At 35.2% G+C, this 24,029-nt stretch overlaps 2 protein-coding genes and 1 long non-coding RNA gene across 3 annotated transcripts; all 3 read left to right on the plus strand.

The window, feature by feature from the left end:
- Positions 1–536: 536 nt before the first annotated feature.
- LOC119079388 (chymotrypsin-1-like) lies at positions 537–1,874 on the plus strand. The gene is made up of 6 exons (XM_037187274.1): positions 537–654; positions 722–893; positions 961–1,207; positions 1,263–1,403; positions 1,631–1,695; positions 1,755–1,874. The coding sequence occupies exons 1-6, from the start codon at positions 552–554 to the stop codon at positions 1,837–1,839; spliced, it is 813 nt and encodes a 270-aa protein (XP_037043169.1). The 5' UTR covers positions 537–551; the 3' UTR covers positions 1,840–1,874.
- A 1,928-nt stretch (positions 1,875–3,802) lies between these two features.
- On the plus strand, positions 3,803–23,331 carry LOC119079397. Its single transcript, XR_005088163.1, has 3 exons — positions 3,803–3,813; positions 13,746–13,747; positions 23,295–23,331. It is a non-coding gene; the product is annotated as an uncharacterized LOC119079397 (long non-coding RNA).
- On the plus strand, positions 11,147–22,298 carry LOC119079376 (thiamine transporter 1-like). Its single transcript, XM_037187253.1, has 9 exons — positions 11,147–11,351; positions 20,004–20,155; positions 20,235–20,274; positions 20,334–20,445; positions 20,505–20,592; positions 20,899–21,112; positions 21,189–21,478; positions 21,544–21,833; positions 21,907–22,298. The coding sequence occupies exons 2-9, from the start codon at positions 20,084–20,086 to the stop codon at positions 22,130–22,132; spliced, it is 1,332 nt and encodes a 443-aa protein (XP_037043148.1). The 5' UTR covers positions 11,147–11,351; positions 20,004–20,083; the 3' UTR covers positions 22,133–22,298.
- Positions 23,332–24,029: the final 698 nt, after the last annotated feature.

Consider the following 24,029-nt stretch of genomic DNA (forward strand, 5'->3'; position numbering starts at 1 on the left):
CTCTTATCGACCACGACGGCAATAATAAACGACAAGCTCTGTCTCATAAGGTCTTATATAGCAAAAAGCATGTTCAAAACAAATGAAGTAAAAGATTTCTGAAATCAATCTCTGAAAATCTTCGATTAAATGAAGTTATAGTTTGAACAGTAAAACTGTTCATATGCTTGCCGTCTGTTACAGGTTAATGTACGCCACTCGAATCACAAGAGCAAGGTTATTATGATAATGGCAGAAAATTTGTAGAAAACCATCATTTCTCAGCATATTTATCACAAACGACATAGCTCAACCACTAAGCTATCTCTCTTCGCTCGATTGTGCTGTAAATTTGTTTTACTTGTATTCCGTTCACCCTATACCATATGATATAATGATCCATTTCGTAGGCCAATATGGTAATGTTCATTAACACAATCTTTTCACATCAAAATATTTTATTTGCATCGAAACCGAAAATATTCTAAATTCCAAAAGTTTACTATAAGTAAGTCAATGTCAGACTTACGGAAGTACGGTCAATTGAAAGACGTTAGTTCAACCAAACCAAAATGAAATTGAACGTTTTTGTTCCGTGTTTCTATTTCATTTGCTCGATGTCATCGATATCCGGCTCCTTTGTCGACCCGAATGATATTAGTTCAGTGGACATCGGTAAGATAATTTGAAAAGATGTCGTTGTTCGATATGAGTTTCATTTGAGAATTTACATCCAACTCAGGTTTCCCTCCACAAAAGCGCGAAGCAGGTGAAACTTTAATCGTTGGCGGTGAAAATGCCAAAGACGGTCAAGCTCCATTTATGTGTTCGTTACAATTCTTTTCAAGCCACAATTGTGGCTGTGCTATATTGTCATCGAAATTCGTTATCACGGCCGCTCACTGTGTTTGGGGGTATAAGAAAATTTCGATCTAACCATTTCAACTGTCCCAAAAAGTTAAAACTTTGTCATCATTGCAGAAGATTTCCCAAACAGCTCCGAATATTAGTTGGAACGAATAATTTGAAGGGGAATGGAGACTATTACAGCGTCACACGAATAATTGAACATGAAAAATTCATTATGTTCGCACATGCTTATGACATTGCCGTGGTGGAAGTTGATGGCCCAATATCATTTAATGATAAAGTTCAACCGATCAAGTATTCGACTAGGGAACCTACACATGGTTCTTTAGCACAACTGACTGGATGGGGTCGAATTCGTGTAAGCTTAAGAGTATCGTTTAACTTCAAGATAATTTAAATATTTTCCTTCATAGATTGGTGGTCCATTACCAGATCAATTGCAAGTGATTAATATGCCAGTTGTTTCCACAGTTGCCTGTAGAGAAATCCTTGGGTCAGACGTTCATGACAGCCACATCTGCGCATTTGCAGAAGACGGTCGAGGGGCCTGTTACGTATGTCGATGCGAAAATGTGCTAGCAATACTCTCCCTAGCACCAAAGGTAGCTTCGGTGCTAGAGAGAGTATTGGTTCTAATTACAACCATACAAAGTACATGGGGGAAAGGAGTTACAAACATGGCGAAAAGATTTGCAAAAGAGAAAGAAGTGCACTTGGAACTGCACGAAGAAGTGCATAACCCGCCAAAAATGACGGTAATAAATTTGATTATTTCTTTCAGGCTGATTCTGGTTCACCACTGGTTTTCGACAATGAAATCATCGGGATAGTCAGTTTTGGCAGGCCGTAAGTGAAACTACAAAATATAAATGACACAAAATTTGGATATCGATTGTTGCATACAGATGTGCTCGAGGATATCCTGATGCATTTGCAAAAATATCTTACTTGGCTGGTTGGATCAAGAGTACAACTGGCCTTCAATCATAGACATGGTCTTGGATGACACATTGCAACAATATATGATTTACCAGAATTGCGATGACGACTTCCTAAAGTCGAAGCATTATAATTTGATCGATTCTATCCATTTTTAAATAATTGTAGTTTTTCAAGTAATCATTTCGAAAACATTACAGTATAAAAGCTTACACATGCACATTAGAGCTGTTTACTCGCGGTATACCTGCGGGTAATCCGTTCAAATGCACGTGTCTAAGCTTTTATACTGTAATGTTTTCGAAATGATTTCTTCGAAAACTACAATTATTTAAAAATGAATTATATGAGTAGAATCGATCAAATTATAATGCTCCAACTTTAGTTGAAAATTACAATTATTGCGAATAAACAATTCATTCGGCTAGAGAATTTGTTTGCTTTCACGTGTTCGCTTAGGAATTTGAACGATTTCTGAGCTCCATTGTCATATGCATTTTGTCTAGTTTCTCAAATATTAATCGTCATAGATAACGACATTACATTACGTTTGTCCAATCAATCGCTGGAATTGGGCATACAGTACTGTATCAGAAAATCGACCGATTCAATTGAAAGTACGCTGTGCAATGTACATTGCCCTTTCAATGAATATGTTCAAATGTATTTTGATCTGTTCCTTTGTTCTACAATAAATCGCGTAATTATCAATGGGGTTTTATGATTTATTTTTAATTGCAATCGACGAAGTATTAGATGTTCCAGGTTAATTTTCGAAGAAGGGCGGTACAAGTCTATTGCAATGAGAGTTGTTCTCCATAGAGGAAATGCGAATACTTTCTCAGAGAAAGTTAGGTAACGAATTGATATCTCGCCTAAATGTAGGCTAAACTAAACTAAATGTATGCTAGATATATACGTAGTGCGAGTCATTCAGTGTGTACATCGTTGTAGTCACGAAATACACTGTAAAACTATGACGCTTGAGTGAACTTCAGGACGTTATAATCCGCTAGAAAAGTTTCAAATGGAGTTTTCTGACACTGGAATCGAACCCGGATCATTTTGATGGAAGTACGTATAGCCACTAAGGTATGTGTTGGCCATCTAAGCAATAAAATAAAATAAATAGAAAATATGAAAGAGTGTGAGATTTTCGGTCAGAGGGAGGCGATGTCAGTAATTCAGTCGATCATTTTGCATCACCTGTGTGGCGCTCTTCTTTGCGATGAAGGACTTTCACCTTGCAAAATTGTTTTTTTTAGCGCCTAAGTTCATGTAATGGAAATAAAGTCAAGCATCGCTTTACAAGAGTTCTTGAGTGTTCTTGTTTCTGTTAAACTGAATTTTATTCGGATTACACTTAATGTCAACCAAATTTGTGTCGAAGTTTGATTGTTTACCAGATGATCTACTCAAACAAGTACCCTTGTTATATAGCTTTATCCAGGGTTCAAAGTGAAATGCACTCGCATGGTAGTGGCATAAGAAGTATAAGTGGATAAGAAGGCACTACGCGACATGCAGTATGATTGCATGGACGTACCAGCTAGCAAACTACTCAAATTTGGCTGCATTAACTGTATTAAATTAAGTAAGAATTCCTTTTGTATGCTTGAAGCCAGAAAACGACTCACTACCGTCGTGGTTAAACGAGTTTATCATTTTCTGGCCGCTAGCAAACAAAATACATTGCTGTCTCGTTGGGAAATTTTTTGTTTCGACGTGTGGTAATATATTCGTCACCCTCTGCTCAAAATATAACCTTCCACACGCCTAAAAAAATGTCCCACCAAGACTGCAATGTACCACGGTCGTATTCATTTTCTTGCAACGTTTTTCCTCTCTTCTGAACTTTTTTCCAGTTCGAAGAGTAACTACTATAAATTATAACTTTCTTATGGGCCTACGAGTAGTATTAACACACATTAGGTTGTTACTTAAAGATCGTTCTTGTTTATAAACTTTATTTTTTATATATAGCTGGTTTCTTCGCTTAACGTCACGAATGTAAGTGTTCTCTACGTAAATGCTGAACTTTTTCACATCTTCATAAGTTATATATGGATGGCTATTCCACCATTTAGTGGAATAAATCATCCAACCTTCAACAAAATATAATATTTATGTTCTAAGTAACACCCATTGAAAGGTCATAAAATGTTACACATAGCTATGTGGTTATTGCGCAAATTTATTTTGAGTAAAATTGAAGGTGAATAAATAAACAGTTCGCGATGTATACACACCGTATGCAGCCAGCCGACAGTATTGCTGTTTAATTTAATGTCTTTAATGGAATGTAGCTATAATTGAGATCTAATCGAATCTTTTCCCGAACTTATTCGAACATCGGAAAATCGTTAGTTGAGATTTAATTGCCTTTAACTGAGAAAAGAGAATTTGTTTGACTGTCTGATTCGATTAGTAAAAGGTCAAAGAAACGAAAACATTTGGTCTCGAAGTTTTATGTATATATTTTTTCATATCTTTTTGTTGGGGCAAAGAAATGAAAATCGTACACAAAGGGAAAGGAAATAAAGCGGATTCGTCTAACGTATAGGCTTAAATCGATTCCATTTATATTTTCTTCATATTAAAGGAATTTTCCTGTTATATACATGTAGGCAAATCTCCCTTTATATTCAACTTTTTTTTGTCTGTAATTAAATTATATAAAAGCGTTCTACATGAAGATTTTCAAAATCTTTAAACTGTTCATCTATCTTCTCCGATCGTTTGAGAGCTTTGAGACATAAAAGACGGAAAACGAAAAATAAAAATCGAATAGAAAATCCAAACACTTTGGCTACGTATTTCATATAACGTCGTGTAAAGTGATTTCAGGATGTAAAAACCAACCGATATTTGGGTTATATAAGTTTTTACTACAGATCACGGTCCATATCGATCGAGATTTGTGTGTTAGCGTTTTGGCTCCTGGATATCAAAGGATTTCAAGAAAATGATGCACTAAGTTAATTGTCACGATACCTCGAATCACGGTCAACTACCTTATATTGACTATATTGTTTAAGCGCGGTTTTTGTTGTGTCTCAGTTGTACCAAAGGGAAAGTTGAAAATATTTTACATGGATCTCTAAGTGCTTCACTTTATCATAAAAAAGCTTCTGCTTCTTATTTTTGTATTTACTTAACTAACTAAATATCTTAAAAGACTTTTTAAGTATCGTAGGAAATAATCAGACGAATAGATTCTCGCTTTGTACACACCCTGAAAATGATCAATTAAAATGAGCCTCAAAACTCAATTTTACGGGAAGTTAGTGAATGAATATTATTCATTGAATAGTCTTTAACATAATTAGGGATAAAAAAATGATCCGAGGCGGAGCTGAGGTCAATAAACACACGAAAACGAGACTTTTAATTTTTATCCAGGTGATATGTAGTGGATTTGGCATGCTGAGAGCATCAAAAGAAGAGCTTGAAAAATGCGGTTTTCGACTTATGGCATGTAAAATGACCAGGGCCGTAGCTAGACAAGATTTTCAGGGCGGGCTCAAGCCCTTAGATTGAAACTTTATAAAAAGCTTTACGTTTATTGTGCAGAAGTAGATGTTAAAACGATTGTCGTAATTTATTATACTATTTTTGTTTGTGTTTACTAAAACTAGATTGTGTAAAGTATTAGTTAGTTGTGACAACGCGAGCGGAGCGAGCGATTTTCTTCCAGTAATAATGATAGAGACAATTTCAATTTTCATTTGATTTCTTTTGAACATAACATCGGTAGTCAGGATGACCATTTGATGCCGACTTCGCTATTGCAACAACGCCCTTTCATTTTTTTAAAATTTAAGAAATGGCCATCCCCTCAAGAAAGACTCAAAGAATTGACTACAAAAAAAAAAATAGATTTCGAAAACGTACTGCCTTTTTAAAATCCATGCTTGTATGTTAAATGTAGTTCAAAATTATAAATAAGAAGAGGTTACAACCCGTAGGTTACATGAATGATTTTAATAAAATGTTTAAAAAAAAGAAGAGTGATGTCTTTTAGTATAACTTTTCATAGAAAAAAATTTACTTCCAGCCAAAAGTTGTACTCTTCTCGACTCTTCTTTGAACTTTGTTAAGGGTTGAAGAAACTAAGGAAACACAAAATTCTCTGAATAGCTTCGATTTGTTCCAAACAAGAAACTACAGGCTGATCTAAAATTTTTACTTTTTGTCAGTGATCTTGAAGTCAGAAAGCTGAGGAAATATTTTAAATCAAGAACATGAACTTTTTGAGAAAAAACTTCCAAAAATTTTCTAGCGGTGCAACAGCCGTCTCAACTTGTCTATGAAAACCGCTGCCATGATCCGATATCTTTAGAAGCTTATCAGGTTTTAGTAGTTCAAGAACGAATGTTTTTTTTATGAGAAAGCAAATCGTACAGAAAAGCTGTTCAATGTCATTCCTGCTACACTGCTACACTGGAAGTTACTTGTTGACGACCATTTAAAATTCAAAATGCGAAAAATGTAGCTTCTGAGCCAAGTGAACGCTGAACATCTTTTATGACCTTCAGCCTTCAGCGTAGATCGGACCTAAAGCATTCATTTTTGACCTGAATTTACCCGATTCCGAGCCCTCAAACCTTGATCAGGATTTAGATGAACAAAAGTACTTGATGACTCAAAAATGAAAAATTTCAAAAATTTCGTGTTTAAACAACTAAACAAGTTTTTGTCTCAACACGTCCATCAAAGGTAATTCGGAATTAGGATAGCCAAAGGTTGAAGGAAAAAACGCTTTGAGCATCTTGAATGTTTTTCATACAGCGTCCTGCATTAAAACTCAAAATTGTTTTAAGTCGCTACTATGTAAATAGCCGCGCAGCGAGACTTTTTTTATGAACTTAGAAGATATACACAGCAAATGAACAAACAGAATTTGGTTGATAAATACATAAGGCATATGAGAGACATCAACTTCAATCGATATGTCTTTAAGTTAACAGAATTTCCAGATGAACTCTAGAAGTTCCAGGGTGGGCTCGCAAGATTTCAGGGTGGGCTCAGCCCGCCTAAGCCCATTAGTAGCTACGGCCCTGAAAATGACCTGACATACCTAGTGCGATAATCGGTAATTTGATGTTAGCCTCAAATGGACCTGGTGCGCATAACCAGGATATGTAGTATATGTGCTTCCATTCATAGATCATAGATGTAGCTGCTAGTCATGTTGTGATGTAATGGTGTAGTCGATAAAATGGTTTATTAGAACTAATAGCAGAGAGCAGAGTAATCCAGCATTATTATGGTAATGTGTTATTGTGTCAACTATTGAAACTGTCTAATACAGCGAACAATGAGCAGGGGCGCCGACTTCTAAGGACAAGCTCGGGCACCACTACTCGAATGATGAGCACCACTACATATCTTTCCAGTTTTACTTGACAGATTCGCTTGTTGTATGAGCACCACTTCTTCCAAACACAAGTCGGCGTCCCTGACAATGAGTGACTACGAAAAGCCAGGCAGGATTGCTCACCGCGTCTAATCGAATCTGGAAACCTTGGCTTGGCGTATGAGTCCAACTCTCCACCATTTTGCTGTTTATATTATTAACTAAGTTCTTAGGTATATTACATCCATTGAAAGAAATTAACCTTTCAGGTCATTTGAAAAGACACGGAAACGAAAAATTATCGACCGTGCCAAAGGTATTTCTTGTAATTGTTGTCGCCAATCTAAATAGAGTGCCTTTCTCGGAAAAATTATTTTGACGAATGAATAACCACCCTCAATTTACTTGGCCAGTATTTGCTAAAAATGTTCTTGTTATGACATCGAAATGATAGATGAATTTACGCTAGACACAACGTTATGAAAATAAATATGTCGCGATACCTAGCTATTCAAGCAATGAGGATATTTTTGATTGTGTACGTATATTAGAAAGTACTATAGTTTGATGTGTGTTTAGTAAATATTTTGATAAGACACGCAACAACAGACAAATAAATTCTTATCACATTATTTGTCTCGACTTATATGTCTCTAAAAATAATGTTCGCCAAAGTCATTCGTTAGATTAATACATTAGTAGACAATTTTAATGTTGTCTTATTTTATGAAGAACACAAATAGCAACAGTTTTCAGAGGTATGCTGTCCTAAACTACCCTACTGATGAATCTTCATTAAAACGCAATCACTTCTTTCGAGGTTTTGGTGGGTCTATTTAGCCCAAAACGCGGCCCACCGCGACTTTCTTTTACAGAATTACTCAAATTCATATTTTTCACTTCCGATGCAACAAAATATATTTGCTGGTTCCCTGGTTGATGCCAGTGTCAGACTAGATAATTTGTTGACATAGTTGTTTCGTTGACTGGAAGATTTTCTAAACAAATGTTAACCTTTAATAGACAGCTCAATTTTTATATACTTCCGTTGGTTGAGTAAATATCCATTCGTAGGTACTTGTTGAATTTTTCTCATTTTTTCCAAGAAACGTTTGATGAGAAAGATTGGAATTCAATGATGTTGGTCCGAGTCCGAGTGTAAAACTTTCAAGAAAAATTACAATGAGTCGACGATGAACCAACATGGTCCAACAATTTTAACAGAAAATGCCAGCAATTACAGTTTGCAAGCGCAAAAAAACGTCGTTTGTGACTAGGGATGAAAGTGGAACTTTTCGATACATGTCGTCAAATTAAACGTTTCATCCCTCGTGACAAAATATAATATTGTGTCACAAGGACGAAAAAGTTGAAAAGTCGATGTTTCGTGCGAAGTTTCCGAGGCGAAGCCGAGGTTAACAATCAGTCGGAAACATGACTTTTCATTTTTATATCGAGGTTTGGTTTTCCAAATAAATTTTCCGTTGCCTTTATTGCGAAAAATGTTGTATATAACTCGATGATAAATGCTTTTTTAGGCACATGATGTGTATTGTCATCTACACCTCTAGTGCCTAAAAAAGCATTTATCACTCGGTTGTATAAATAACTATTTTATGAAATCACAGACTGTTCTATGTGCTTTTCAAAATCATTACATCACTTGTTTCAATTTAATATTTTTATCACACATCCCACTATATAACAGAACACCAGCTGATCGCTTTATTTTGTAGTTATCGATAGCCGATGACTAACAGTTAGTAAATGTTTCAATAAGGTTTAATGTCGAGCAGTTGAGCTCTTGGCTATCCAATGCAATAAATCGATCATAACAACAAATTTTACAATTTCTGTTATCGAAAGTCGTTAAAGGAATAGCCTAAAAACACCATGATCCTCATCTACCCGAAACATGTGTCAAGCTTTTAACGTTATTTATATTCCGCAATAAATGTAATATTATATGAACGATAAACGATACTCTAAAAAAAATCATCCAAAAAGTTTTATCCGAGAATTTCTTTTTGGAAAGTTTGGCTTTTATTGCTTCAATCGTATAGTAAAAAAATGTGTTTTCTATTGCATGTATTTATACTCCAGAAATGTTATCCAACGTCACTGAGTATCTCTCTCTCTCTTCAATATAACGGCTATGAAGTGAATTTATATAGACGAGGAGGAGATACACCAGCCATATATTTATGATGTAAATATAGTCGAAGAGTTGTTTTGGTGAAAGGATGTGTTTTATAAGTTTTTTTGAAGCATTTTTCGGCCAATATTATGTACTCATACTGAAATAAAATGCTTGGATGGAAGTTAATTCCGGGTTTTATGAATTTTATTGCTCTTAATAATGAAAAAGTCGTCAAAACAATGTTTAAGTTTATTTTCCTTGATCCAGTAAGCTTTGTACTGTATGGTTGAAGTAACACGAATCGAGATAGGTACTTTTTTGTACTATGGTTCATAGCATGGCCAATGACCATGGTCATTGGTCAATGTGATTTTGGTCATTTGATGAAATTTGAGATGTTGGTGAATAGGTTCCTTTGGGGATTACATTCAAGGTAGGTATGTAGAATAGGGTGTTCTTCGAACAAAAAGGGCTCTTTTCTTAAATGAGTGGTTGGAAATGTAAAAAATAAGTTTCACGACCATTTGTCAGAGGAACTATTTTCTTTTAGACTAAACAGTCTCAATACTAACAACAGACACTCTATGGGGAAGCGGTGGTCGAATCAAATTTTTCAGTGAAATTCACAAAAATCACAGGTGGTCCTTTGTTCCCTGGTTCATTATTAACATAAGTTTGTCACAGGACTTGTTCGGACTAGCAATTTTTGCAAATTTCAGTTAAAAAATGGACTCTGTCAGACACGTCGACCTTCGTTTAGCCCGTTGGGTGCTGAACCATAACTTTAAAAAAGAATGGTAGTTGTGTCGTAGTCGCGAGCGGAGCGAGCTAAATTTTCTGACGTTTTTGTCGTTTCTATATATGAAGTGGAAAGTATTCTGAAGTTTCAGGAGAGTCGAATGACTAAAAAGTTGTATCGAAAATCTACTTTAGTAATTAAATGATTCAAGCAATGAATAACTGTGAGCCAAAAAATTTGTGTCTCGCTCTCTTGCCTATTTCAGGAACTGAAGTTCAGTTCGACAAACGTTTGACGGAATAAATACGGAATAAATGTTGCTCATTCCTGAGCTCGTTTCACATTTTCATTTTTTTCACGGTTTTTCGCAATTTGTTCTAAAATGCATGTTCTAAAAATTTTGCTAATATAATGACGTTTTGAAGATGATCAAGATGAATCACCTACGATTGTTTTGACTCACATACCGATTTTGGTGTTTTTTTTTTCAAAAAAGAAAAGAAAATTCTCACCTGCAGTCGAGTGCTCACATGCTAATGAGCCAAGCCTGAGTATTTGACAATGGAATTTGTAAAATAGTGACTGATTTTCTCGTTGGGTGCGCTGGCACCGACAACCCCTAGAAGTCGGCGTGTCTGCACTCTGTCACTGTCTCCGCTCATACTGTACGCTGTTTTCAACTAGAAACGAATGGGCTGGGTGTGAATCCAGAGACATATAAACTAGAAAATCCTCTGTCAACCAAAAAAAGTCCTTAGATAATCCTTCGAAAATTTTTAAGACTTCCAAAATCCTTCTATCAGGAAACTCCTAAAATGCTCCCCGAAAATGTAGAAAATATAATTTCATAAAAAGGTTTCATCGTCAGATTCGAATTATATTCAAAACATTTCAATCATACGATCTACGATGCAGACAAACACACCTCCCTCATCTCCATCAACAACAATGAATGAAAAATATAAATACAATCAGAGATTTCACATGTACACGTAAAACACATGCGACCATTTTTCGTGAAGAAAATCTCCGATCACTGTTGGAACGTCAGTGGTTTTCAATTCGTATTTAGAGTATTATATGAAGAAGAAAAAAAATAATGTTTAGTTAAACACGTGCTTACGATCCGTTCGTTTGTAGCATTATAACGTAGTTCTTATTTTTAGAATCCGAAAAATTTTCTTAAAGAAAAATCCAAATTTTTCTTTGAAAAGCATTTCGCTTATTTCTCTTTAATGTGGCAAAAGAAAATCTGATTCTTTGCATATTCGAATCGTCGGCGAATCTATCAATTGCATCTACACCACAAATTAATTCAACGCAATGTAAGTGTCTGTTATACAATCTGTGACGTCATTTCGAAAGCAATAAAACCACAACAAACGAAAATGTGTATCAACGAATCTGTGCTTGATCTAAATGAAAGATGCCCGAAATTTATGGCAATGGACTTCTGCTAAAAAGTGAACATTTTGTGACGTGGGTTAAGCCTCTATTCAATGAACTCAGTCATCCCTTTTTTTAACTTAAAATATGAAAGGGAAACATGGGCTGATGAAGAACAATGTACACAAAACAAAATGAAATTATTTAAATTGAAAAGAAATTTATAAAATATTCTTGCTGATGCAAAGATGAGACAACCGCACGAAAATATTGTTAATTCCAACTATAAACTGTGGGTGGGTGCATCAACCTCACAAAAAATAAATACATTTATTCATTAACTCTATTGAATCAGTGATTCCAGACAATCTCTCTCAACAATGCAACTGAATAAGTTATCAAAATATTCAACAGAGTGTATATGGATGAATTCCGTTATACCAAGTACACATTTAACATTCTCATAGTTCCTTTTTTTAACACCAAAAAGAAAAATTTCATTAAAGAAATTCATATTTTATGTGCAGGGATTTGCTTCTTCTATGTTTTAAATGGAGATTGAATATTATTATGTTTCATTCATAGGAGATATACGTTGAATGTTCACTCGACGTGATTTCATTTATGAAAGGAAAAACTGAATTATCTATACATTCAACTAAATCTGCCAACCTTATGTTAGGCATTCCTTGCCAAATGATGCATGATGTGCAGTGTTCAGTTTGTTTTCATTTTTAGCCCCGTACGAAGTACGAAGGGGCTTATAGGATTACGATGCCGTGTGTAATTGATGGAATTCGAAGCAGACGGTAAGGGCAAAGTGTTTGCCTATGTTCATAGATGACGAATCCGCAATAAAAATTTGGGCCGTCTGTCCGTCTGTCCGTCTGTCCGACTGTCCGTCTGTCCGACTGTCCGTCTGTCCGACTGTCCGTCTGTCCGTCTGTCCGTCTGTCCGTCTGTCCGTCACGTCGATATCTTGAGTAAATCAAATCCGATTTCAAAATTTTTTTTTTCCCTGAAAGATAGTCAAAATAGTGAGGCTAAGTTCGAAGATGGGCATATTCGGGTCGGCCCTTCGTGAGTTAGGGCCACCTAAGTGATTTAAGGCCTTTTGGTGATATTTATGGCAAAATAAACGATGGAAATGTAAATGACACGGCAAATGATAGGTATTGTCAATACCAATCCAGGAAAAAAAAGTTTTTTTAAATCGGGTGAGTGGACCGTGAGTTAGGGCCTTAGAAGTGAAAATCTACTAGGGCCCTATGTGTATTTTACATAGAACTCAAGTAAATTTCATTCGTTTTTCGTAATTTTTGTGTCATTTGGAAGGTAATCAAAAGCCGAATAGAATGTTGTTGAAAAAAAAATTAAATTTGGGTCCTCGGACTAAGGCCGTTACTAGGGCCCTATGTGTATTTTACATTGAACTCGAGTAAATTTCATTCGTTTTTCGTAATTTTTGTTTCATTTGGAAGGTAATCAAAGGCCGAATAGAATGTTGTTGAAAAAAAATTAAATTTGGGTCCTTGGACTAAGGCCACTACTAGGGCCCTATGTGTATTTTACACTGAACTCGAGTAAATTTTATTCGTTTTTCGTAATTTTTGTGTCATTTGGAAGGTAATCCAAGGCCGAATAGAATGTTGTTGAAAAAAAAAAAAAAAAATTGGGTCCTCGGACTAAGGCCGCTACTAGGGCCCTATGCGTATTTTACATACAACTCGAGTAAATTTCATCCGTTTTTCGTAATTTTTGTTTCATTTGAAAGATAATCGAACACCGAATAGAATGTTGTTGAAAAAAAAATTAAGTTTAGGTCCTTGGACTAAGTTCGCTACTAGGGCCCTATGTGTATTTTACATATAACTCGAGCAAATTTCATCCGTTTTCGTATTTTTTGTTTCATTTGGAAGGTAATCGAACACCGAATAGAATGTAGTTGAAAAAAAATTAAATTTGGATCCTCGGACTGAGGCCGATACTAGGCCCTATGGCCCTATGTGTATTTATACTCAATAAATTAAAATTTTAGGTCAATTCGAAATTTGTGTTACATTTAAAAGGAACGTCGTACGGGGCTTCGTAATTGCGCTATGCGCAATTTTTAAGACGTACACATTTCATAAGAATTTTACTTTACCGACGTTTACGGGCGCAGTAGGTTTACGGTAAGAGTAGGGCGACGGACGAACTAGGGTCACGTACGCAATAGATGTACGGGTCTGTACGGGGCTCAGTCGCAGCAAACGCTCCGACTGTTCTGACGGCTCGTTTTTCATCAAATTTACTTAGCTTTAAGCTTTGATTCGTTACATTTAAAGATGTAGGAGTTCTTTCTTGAATGGTTAGATATTATGGAGAAATCTCGACTTAGTAACTCTGCTCTTATTCGGATTTTTTTTGGGAATTCTTAAGAATTTTTTAGAAATTCTTGTCAGGAATTTTTAATATTTTTTAGGATTATTTAGAAGATTATTTAGAATTTTTAAGAATTCTGAGGAAGTTTTAAAATTCATAAAGTTCGATAATTTTAGAATTTTTAGGAATTTTCAGAAATTTTAAGAATTTGAACAACAAAGAATCGTCGTTCCATTTTGAGAATTTCGTGGAACAGCTTTTTTCGCTAAACATTTTTGTTGGGCTTCCAAAATTTGATGGGTGAGATATATTGCGGTAAATCAACTTCATTTCTTTCTGTGAAGGTGGATATGGTCACCTTACACGTCTCTGCGGTGTCAATGTATAGTGTGTGATGTCAGCTACAAAACTTTGGGTTAGAGCATAATGCTACTGCTTCCACAGCCGCAGACACCCCTCTAAAAATGTCATTTTTTTAAAAGATTTTTTACTTGTAGCGGTGGCTGGGTGGGCGGATGTCGACAGTAATTACTTCATTGACCTTCAAGAAGGTACACAATTGACATTAATCAGATATCGTCTGTTGAAGCTATTGGTAAAAAACGATTTTTGCAACCACTTTGGAGACCACTTTGCTCAGAAGTTTTCGCGAATTGACTCTTGAAAATTATTTCTAAAAATGCTTAGGTTTTCAGAATTTTTCATAATTTAGAAAAAATTTAAGAATTGAAATACCGAATAATGAGCCCTGTGTTTAGATAGAAACAGGGCAAAGTTGGACATTTTGTTGAACGACACGAACGATCCGAACCTGAAAATCAGGAAAACCTGCAAATAAATGCACTCGATTTGACCTCATCAGAGTTTACCAGAAATCTCAAAACTTTAAAGAGTTCAGGTACATCGTGTCAGACATCAGATGTGCCTAAAAAAACTCTCCGATATTCTTGAATCTCGACCTCATTACCTTCAAGAAATAGAACTTTGGTAAAATGTATACTTTAAACTCTATTTTAGAATTAACGTTTTATAAACCTGTTCATTATCTCGCCTAATGTCAAAAATCTCGCGAGGTGTTGATCTCACATTTCTTGTTCGATATCCACCATCAGTATATAATTTCTATGTCTTTTTCGATAGTAGAGGCATCCTCTTTTTTATGCCAAAATGTCTTCTAACAAAATGATTAACCGTTTCTGACTTATTATCAGATAGTTATGTTTTGTTGTTCGTATGTTGCAAAGAAATGAAAAAGAAAAGCCCGTTGGTGTACTCAATCATGTGCTCGAATACTAAATTCAAATTACTCGGCGAATGAAATCGCATATTATATGTGAAGCTTACCAGCCACATAATAAAGCAACAAACACAAATTATGCATAAAAATGTAATAATAAGGGCTCAAAGTTTGAAATGAATGCCTTCCGTTAAGGCTGTAATGAATATTCATTTCGAAACATTCAAATTAGGCATTCTGATTCATGTTTTTCAAAATTTTAATTTCTTTGCATAAAAAAAAGATTTCACGTGGGAAACATTAAGTATTCTAATTTCGGGTTGTTCGTGTAGTTGATACAATGGGAGATAAATAACAATTTACAATCAAAGACAAACTACTCTGGGCCCAAATAAAGATCGGAACAGATCACTTTTATCTGATCTGAATCTGAAAAAAGACAATCTGAAATTTTCAGATTCAGTTCAGATTGATTTCAATTTGATCTGATCTGATCTGAAAATTTCAGATTGTCTTTTTTCAGATTCAGATCAGATCAGATTTTTTTTCAGATTGATTTCAGATTTGATCATTAAAACATGTTCTGAGTTAATTTTACTGATTGAATATCACCGGATGCAGAGTTAAGAAATTCGAAGTAACTTTATTTCTTGACTGTACACTTTATTTGTATTTCGCAATGTTTAGACAAAAAGTCATAAAATGTTCCTAGCTAAATAAAAGCGAATTCAGGAGTATGATTTTAAGGGAATTTCCTGAATTATTTTCGTCAATCTCCATGGGCTCTCTCAGTTCTCACGAAATGTTTCGACTGATAATTGTTTGCGAGTTCATAAGAAAACTTTTTTGTTCTAGTACTTCATAATTTTAACGGTAAAATATTTCGCAAAAATAAGTTTTATCCATACATTTTCAAAGAGCGCCAGAAAAAAAAAATTGTTGCGCACCGTTTGGTTTTTATTTTTCATCGACGAGGAAACATTATTTTAAGCAAAAAATTGTTCCACGGTATGCCTCAAAACATTTTTTTTGGTCGTTAGTATCAAACACCAAATTGCTTAAAAAAATGGTATCGGATAATCTGGCACACGAAGCAAAAATACGACATTCTTAAAGTCCATTTTTCACAATCTCGCACACGCTAATTTAATGCTATAAATGTTTGTTAGCTCTGTCATCAGTTAATTATCCCTTTTACGAAATTTAAGTCACCTTTTACGCAGTTGAAAACTGCGTTTTTTTTGCACCGTGTGCCAAATTACCCCACGCCTAAAAAATGTGCACTAAGTCAGGAATATAAAAAAAACCAAAAAGTTTTAAGGCATACAGTGCAACAAGTTTTTGCTTAGAACATTAGTTCCTCGTCATTTTCATTTTCTGACGCTCCTTGAAAATGTATGGAGGAAACTTATGTTTGTCCAGTATTTTAAAAATTTGCCGTTAAATTTATGAAGTGAAAGAACAAAATCATTTTCTTATGAACTCACAAACAATATCCGTCGAAACATTTCGTGTGCATCAACTTTTTATTTAAATCTCATTCAAGCTCACCGTGTGAGCACACATGTCGTACGGACGAGAATCATCATATGAGTTAACTTTTTAAATAATAGTGATTTTAGAGGGATTTGGTTTGAAATAATTGTAATACTCGTAGTTAGCGGAAGTGGGAAAATAAATATAATTCTTAATGCAAACCCGACTAGGAATTTCAATAATATTTTGTGATATTAGTGTCTTGTTTCGATGAAGTTTTTGAGGATTTTTATTTGTAGAAAAAGTATCAACACACTTCAGATGGCTTTCAGTTATCTGAAAAAAAGTTTCAGATTTCAGATCAACTCAGATTCAGATCGAATCTGATCTGAAATTTTCAGATTAGTGATTTTCAGATTCAGATCAGATTTGATCTGAAAATTTTCAGATCAATCTGAAAATAATTCAGATCAATCTGATCTGTTCCGAGCTCTAGCCCAATCAACCTTTGAAATATGAGATATGAATTGAGTACAGCTGAAAAAGGCTCTATTTTTAAGAGCAATTAAATATTGATCAAATAAACGCACGTGTGTTCTGTTCACCCCACGTGTACGTACATCACAAATATTTGTGTATTCGGCTAATGAAAGTAATGTTGTTAGTTAATCCTTGCTTGAACACTTTTGTGAAGCTGTTCGTCGGAGTGAAGTTGAACTTTGAGTTGATTTGCTTATGGATTTGAGGACTAGACTGCTCTTGTCGAGATTGTATATTCAATTGAAATCTCACCTCCTATTCATTTGTTTCATGTTGCTATAACTAGGCACCATCTATTGGGTTAGGTCCCTTGACTGACGTAGCTTTTCAATAATTGCAGTCCCAGTTTTCTTACCATTTTTTAATTAGCTTCATTAATTGTGTATCTCTTTTATTATCACTGGCCGTTCAGAAAACAGCAGCCATATCATGTCTTAATTTACTCAAATTTAATTTAATCTTCTGAAGAAATAAAGAGAGCTATGAGCTATGAATTGAAGCGATGTTTTACTCCCAATAACAGTCTACCAAAAAGATGGCATATCTCGCTTCGCTCTGGCCGCAAAGTTCTCACTCGTTCAAATATTCTCTTTCATAAGCATTTTAAGCAAGGGGAATTTTTAATAAATAATACAATTTCATGCAAAAATTGTCTTAGATCCTAGATAACTAGTCCAATAAAAAACCAAATCTTTGATTATAACCACATGAATTAAGCTACTGGTCGGAACAATCATAAAACACTTAATGTCATGTAAATCCATTCTTAAGCCTTCAAAACTCACTTTTCTGAACTAAGACCGAATGAAATTATAAGACAATATTTTAGTTCTTCTAGATTGTTAGATCAGAAACAGAAATCCAGAATTTACAACCAACATTTCATGTATAGAGAAGTTAATTATAGTTGTCACGCTTTACGTATATCAGTGAAAATTTAAATCTCCCTATTAGTACGTAAGCTTCATACATTAAAGTAAATAAATCGATAGACTTTTGTGTTAATATTGCATTCGTTATCTGTATTATTGCATTGCATTTATTAGTTTCATCTAAAATGTTGTTCGTGATGATCAACATAACAGTTTTAGAATAAATTGTGAAACAAGATTAAAAGTTGTTGCAATGAGTTGTCGATACTTGTTTGTTATTTGCTATATACAAAATGAAACGTGATAAAATTGCTAGTCGAAAAAAATCGATTGTTTTTCTGGTATTTGTTTAGTCATTAAATACAATTTGAAATAAAACTTATCGAAAGAATTGAAAAGCCGTTCAGTCTATCAGTCAGGATATAGTTGAGGTGTTAATTGCTTGAAAGAAAGCTCTTATTTGCCGGTTTTTTTTCAGTTTTTTTTTCACGACGAGATAACTTAAAAGAGGAAAATTGCAAATCCTAGAAAACTTTTAATTTTTAGTGACTTAGCTGCATTACTGTAAGGTAAAAATTAGTGTCTTTAAAGTTGCACAAAGTGTTGATATAATGCTGCAAACGTGACAACAAAAGAATGTCTTGTGGACATGTGCTACTCTGCGAACTGTATTTTTTGCGTTTCCTCAGATAATAGTACATTACTGCTATAAGCAAGTATATAAGAGACGTGTACGTATAGGATCGCTTGCGCGAGTTTAGTACGAGTCTGTTATATAATTACGTAGGCTATTAAGCCTAGGCAAGGCCCGCTACACCTCGGATCATTGAAACTCACACGAAAACTCTACTTTTCATTTTTATCCCGATATGTAAATATACATGCTTTTGAAACCAATTTTACACCCTAGTGAAAACAAAAGCCTGTAATAGTACTTTACATGACTAGGGATAAAAAGATGAAAAGTAGATTTTTCGTGTGAATTTTGTTGATCCGAGGCGAAGCCGAAAGAAGTGCTTGAAACATGAAAAGTACGGTTTTCGACGCATGTAGCATGTAAAGGCATTTTACTCAACACAATGTTACCCAGGGAGGTAAATAGACTTTAATTCATGATGTTAACATTTGTTTTGCTTTGTTGAGTTAAAAAAGGCTACGCATCTACTTAGACCAAATTTGTAAAATAAAATACGTAATACTTGATAGTGTGAGTTTTCCCCACTAAAATGGTGGGTAAAAAATTTAAATGTGCCTACTATCTAGAATGATCAACATTTTCAACGCCTAGATGTGTTAGTGAAAAACTCTACACTTTATCGTACGAAATACCAGTCAATGTATGATTAGTCTAAGCGTATCTATGATTAAAAATGAATGGTCAGGTTTTTGTTATCATTGTTGACCCTGGGTTTGCCACGACTTTTCAACTTTTAACCTCGCTTTTATCCAAAGTTCTGTTAAATGGCAAACATTAAAATGTTACAATTGTCACTAAGTTGATGCGCCATATCAATACAGTAAACGTAAGTGAAATTTATGCATACATCTGCTTCAGCTGTCTAACTCATACAATCAAAGCTGTACAATCAAAGCTCATACGTCTCATACCCTTATCCGGTTTTATCACTACTATACGCGCGTTCGTGTAACTATTTCAACCGTGCTAAGAGTTAGAAGTACTTTTGTTTTTATGGCTGGGCCAGCTGAGAAACGCCTGAATCAAATCTATGTCTAAATTTCAATGACGTCGATTGTATCATCCATTAATATTTTAGTATGACCAATCACATTGATGAAATGACCTGTTATAAATGTTACATAAAATGTGACTGAATCTTCCAAAAATAATTAAAAGTTTCGTTTCCTGAATTGAAAGAAGTCCCTTTTGCTTAGTACAATTATTGACTCGGAGCACATCGCCCTTCCTTCGGTTCAAATAAATATTTTTTTTTTTCTTTTTTTCATTCACCAAAGGGTAAAAGTCATTATAATGTATTCATTTCACAAACTTAATTGAGACAAAACTTATTACAACATTTTTCCATGTTACCATAAAAGAGAAACAATTTTTACTTTCCGACTATGGTTAGCCGACTTTTCAGATACTTTTTTCGGAGTTTCGCCACCTGCTGTAAACGAATACAATGTTTTATGTATAGTAAAACGATTGCGCTATCCCCCCATGCAGATGGTTTTTCATTTAATTTTTGCTCTAAAGAAACTTTCTAATAATCGTCCTGGGAAGAGCGGCCAGGTAAATTATGCGACGAATTACCATAAAACTTATTAAAGAAAACTTTAGATTTTTAATTTTCTTCTTGCCTTTTTCACAGCCATGGAAACGTGGATGCGAATATCGTTGCTGTTGTGTGTGTACGGCTTTTTCAGGGAATTTCGGCCGTCAGATTCATTCCTAACCGATTTTTTGTCAGGTGAATGGAGAAATATTACGGCCGAAGATGTGACAAAGGAAGTGTATCCGTATGCGACATACTCATATTTGTCGCAGCTTGTCGTCGCATTTCTGATCACCGATATGCTGAGGTGAGTAGTGGGGTGTCATAAATACTTTTGTACCACCTATAATTTACACGGCTTCTCAGATACAAACCCTTGATAGTTGTTTCCGCTTGCTTCGGAATTGTGATATGGATCATGTTATTATGGACGGAAAGTCTGGGAGCACTGCAGGTAAACATTTTTCAGTAATATCATCCACAGGGTCAATATTCGGACTAATTTTACTGTGGAGATTAAAGTATCGTTACGACTTAACAGGCGTCCTAAACTTTGAGCTTTTATTTTTCTCTGCATCAACAGTTAAATGTTGATCTGCCACAAATATAAACATCAAGCTAACTGAAGAAACATTTCAATAAACATGAAAACTAACTTTCCATTTAGTTATATGTCGCTCGTAATTTTAACAATTCCGTTCCATATTTTAACACCGAAAATATTCACAGTTTTCATATACTCTCGTCTCTATCTGTTTAGACTGTTGAAGTGTTTTATGGAACTTATATGGCCACCGAAGTTGCATATTACACGTACATTTATGCTAAAGTGGAACGAGATAAGTATCAACAAGTAACTGGCTTCACAAAGGCTGCTGTTTTATGTGCTCGTTTTCTCGCTGGTGTTGTTGCACAACTGTTAGTCTCATTTCACTTAATGGATTTGAGAGAATTAAATTATATTTCACTGGGATGTGAGTTGTAATAACATTTTATCTCAGTCAATGAGTGGTAATGAACATAATTTCCGTAATATGCCACAAATTATAGCGCAAATAATTTCCCTGGCATGGGCATTATCACTTCCTGCCGTCGGTGGTAGCATGTACTTTCACACGGTGACTGAAACCCATTTGCCCCGGAATTCGAGTGTGCCAATAAAACTTTCCCGTGCCATCAATCCAACGGATAATAGGATCTTCACACAAGATGGAATTAACTGGATGAAATTCAGGCGAGCATGGCGTTTATTATGGAATCATTTTACGATTTCCTATTCCAATCCGGTGGTGATACAATGGAGTTTCTGGTGGGCATTGGCGATGTGTGGATTTATGCAGGTAAATTAAATGTCGTGCAATGCGTGTAGAGAGTTCAATTTGAATCAGCCCATTCATGCGGATAGGTACAACTTTATATACAATTTCTGTGGCAACAAATTAATCCCGACCATGCAAACATTTATAATGGAGCTGTTGAAGCTGTGCTTACAATATTGGGTGCATTGGGAGCATTTGCTGCCGGTTATTTAGATAGCAAAAAATTTGATCGCTGGGATTTGTGGATTTTAACACTTTGTTCGACAATAGAAGGATGCACGTTGATATGGGGCGCATTAACCGATAGCGTTTGGATATCATACATCGCCTATGTTATATTTGGTACAATTTATTATTTTATGATAACCGTAGCCAGGTAAAATGTTCATGCCATAAATCTGGTGGGAATTATTTATGCGCATAAACTGTACACACATTCCCGTTTACAGTGTAAATATTGCCAAGAAATTACTCGAGGATAGTTTCGCAATGGTGTTTGCCTTCAACACGATGGCGGCCCTAATGTTCCAGGCATTGTTAACTGTTGCTGTGATATCGAAAAGTGGTTTTGAGCTGAAAGCCAGAGAGCAGTTTGTGGTTTACGGTGGTTATTTTATTGCATTGGCGGTTGTTTATGGCATAACGAGTATAGTGAGCTCCATAAAAAGAATATGAAAGGATTAGCACTGAATAAAAAGACATTTTCGATGGACATTTTGTTACGTGAATTAGAGCATTTTGTTGCGATGATAAAATGTCAATGTAAATTGTATTAAACTTACTAATTTAACTTATTTTAACTAGTCATCAGCTATCGCCAATAACGACAAGAATAAGCGATGACTTCTAGTTATCGATCTTTTATATTGCTAATGTATGATGAAAATATTGAAGTAATAGATGCTCTTCACTTCCGACTTCTTTTCTCCTAAGACCGTTGCCTATCTGCAATGTTAAAAATACCAGCACTGAGAATAGATTCACGGGTTTTTCAATGCTAGTGCACGTAACTTTTATCGACCGAAAGCCACGTACAATGGAAGAGTGACGCAAGTCCTTTTATCCACTTACATCAAAACTGATATCTGTGGGGGTGACGCTTACAGCTTCGACACGTAAAAAGAAATGCCTCATAAATGCCAGGTGATGAGCATAGTGTATAGGCTATTAAAAAGAAGTTACTCTTTCATCGTAAGGAAGGTGTGTCACAAGTGTAAGATGTTGAGGAAATCACTGTAAAGAAAATTGAAGAACACAGAAAATGTATCTTCACGGTGTGGTTGAATGAATTTTAACTGAACATTTCGATGCACTTTTGATATTTTTGTATATTATTAGTCAGCTCGGAGCCCTGAACAACGTTCCACAAAAATTTTTGATTTTCATCCGTACCGTCGATGACATTGGTGCATAGCCCATCCTGTCTACAGAGAGAGTGGTGGAAAACTGGTTGTGGTTTCAATCGATAGTGCCTGAAATTCTATAAACAATTTTGCAGAAATTTGGTACCCTAAGAGCAAGTGAAGCCGGCAGAGACACGCTAAAGTTGAAAAAACGTGATTTTCAAACAGTCATAGAGGCGGGGATACTTAAGGAATGAAGCTAATAAATAGTCCTAGCAGTAGAGCAACATCTCCTCTACCAATGACCAAAAAATTATTTTTGGAGACCAACTACGCAGAGGTCGACAGTAGCTCAAAGTTTTTTTTTTAAATAAAACGGTTAATTCTGAAATGCTGGAAGTCTCAGCTGTCCATCGAAACCACACACGCAATGACTCATGTCAACAGTACCGATATGTTGGATGAATAAGTGAAATGTATCCTTCCTTATACAGTGAAATTTTGTGCATGATTTGAAAAATCTTTGAAAACACCGCTGGGATAATTTGTTTGATTGACTATAGAGGCAACAAAAAAATGAAAATGAAAATTCATTAACTTCCCAGGTATGTGTTCTACAGCTTTAGCTGTGCATGGGAGAGAGGAGATTCTCATTGCTAACAAACTTGTCAAAGATATTGTGCTTCTAGCTCATCATCCTGAGGAACTGTAGGAACTGCATTCTGAAGTCAAATGAGAAAGAATGATAAAAAAATAATTTCTCCCCGCCGCTCCGTCCCACTTGTGTAAATCTAGAATTTTCAAATTTCAGACATCAGAGATGGTAGTAGGTGGTAGTAGGTCCATCATCTTCCAAAACTCAAGAACAGTAAAATTCAGAGGGTTGATTATAGTTATTTGTGTATCTGTTTTGGACGATTGTTTTTAGGCAATTTCGCTTGTTGTAGCCCGAACGAAGTGAGGGCTACATGCGAAAATGCCTAAAATCAATCGTCCAAAACAGATACTCAAAAAATTTTTCATGTAAGGGGTCGAAAACTTGAGAAAAATATCGAAACTCCCTCATTTTCGGCCCCGACACATGAAAAGGTTTTTTGTATGCTAAGAGGACCGAAAGTAAAGCTGTCAATTCGCGGGGCGAAAGCTATCGCTATTACTGATGTGGTTGGTACCTAAATTCCATCACTCAACACGGTCCAACATCTTTCTTGTTTTAAAACTTCAGGATT

The sequence above is a fragment of the Bradysia coprophila genome, unplaced genomic scaffold (genome assembly GCF_014529535.1).
Source record: "Bradysia coprophila strain Holo2 unplaced genomic scaffold, BU_Bcop_v1 contig_324, whole genome shotgun sequence".
Lineage (NCBI taxonomy): Eukaryota > Metazoa > Arthropoda > Insecta > Diptera > Sciaridae > Bradysia > Bradysia coprophila.

Coding starts and splice junctions, on each gene's coding strand:
- LOC119079388 (XM_037187274.1), top strand. CDS start 552: ATGAAATTGAACGTTTTTGTTCCGTGTTTCTATTTCATTTGCTCGATG. Junction 894..960: donor GCCGCTCACTGTGTTTGGGG/GTATAAGAAAAT, acceptor TCATCATTGCAG/AAGATTTCCCAAACAGCTCC. Junction 1,404..1,630: donor ACGGTCGAGGGGCCTGTTAC/GTATGTCGATGC, acceptor TATTTCTTTCAG/GCTGATTCTGGTTCACCACT.
- LOC119079376 (XM_037187253.1), top strand. CDS start 20,084: ATGCAGATGGTTTTTCATTTAATTTTTGCTCTAAAGAAACTTTCTAAT. Junction 20,593..20,898: donor AAAGTCTGGGAGCACTGCAG/GTAAACATTTTT, acceptor CTATCTGTTTAG/ACTGTTGAAGTGTTTTATGG. Junction 21,479..21,543: donor CGATGTGTGGATTTATGCAG/GTAAATTAAATG, acceptor TCATGCGGATAG/GTACAACTTTATATACAATT.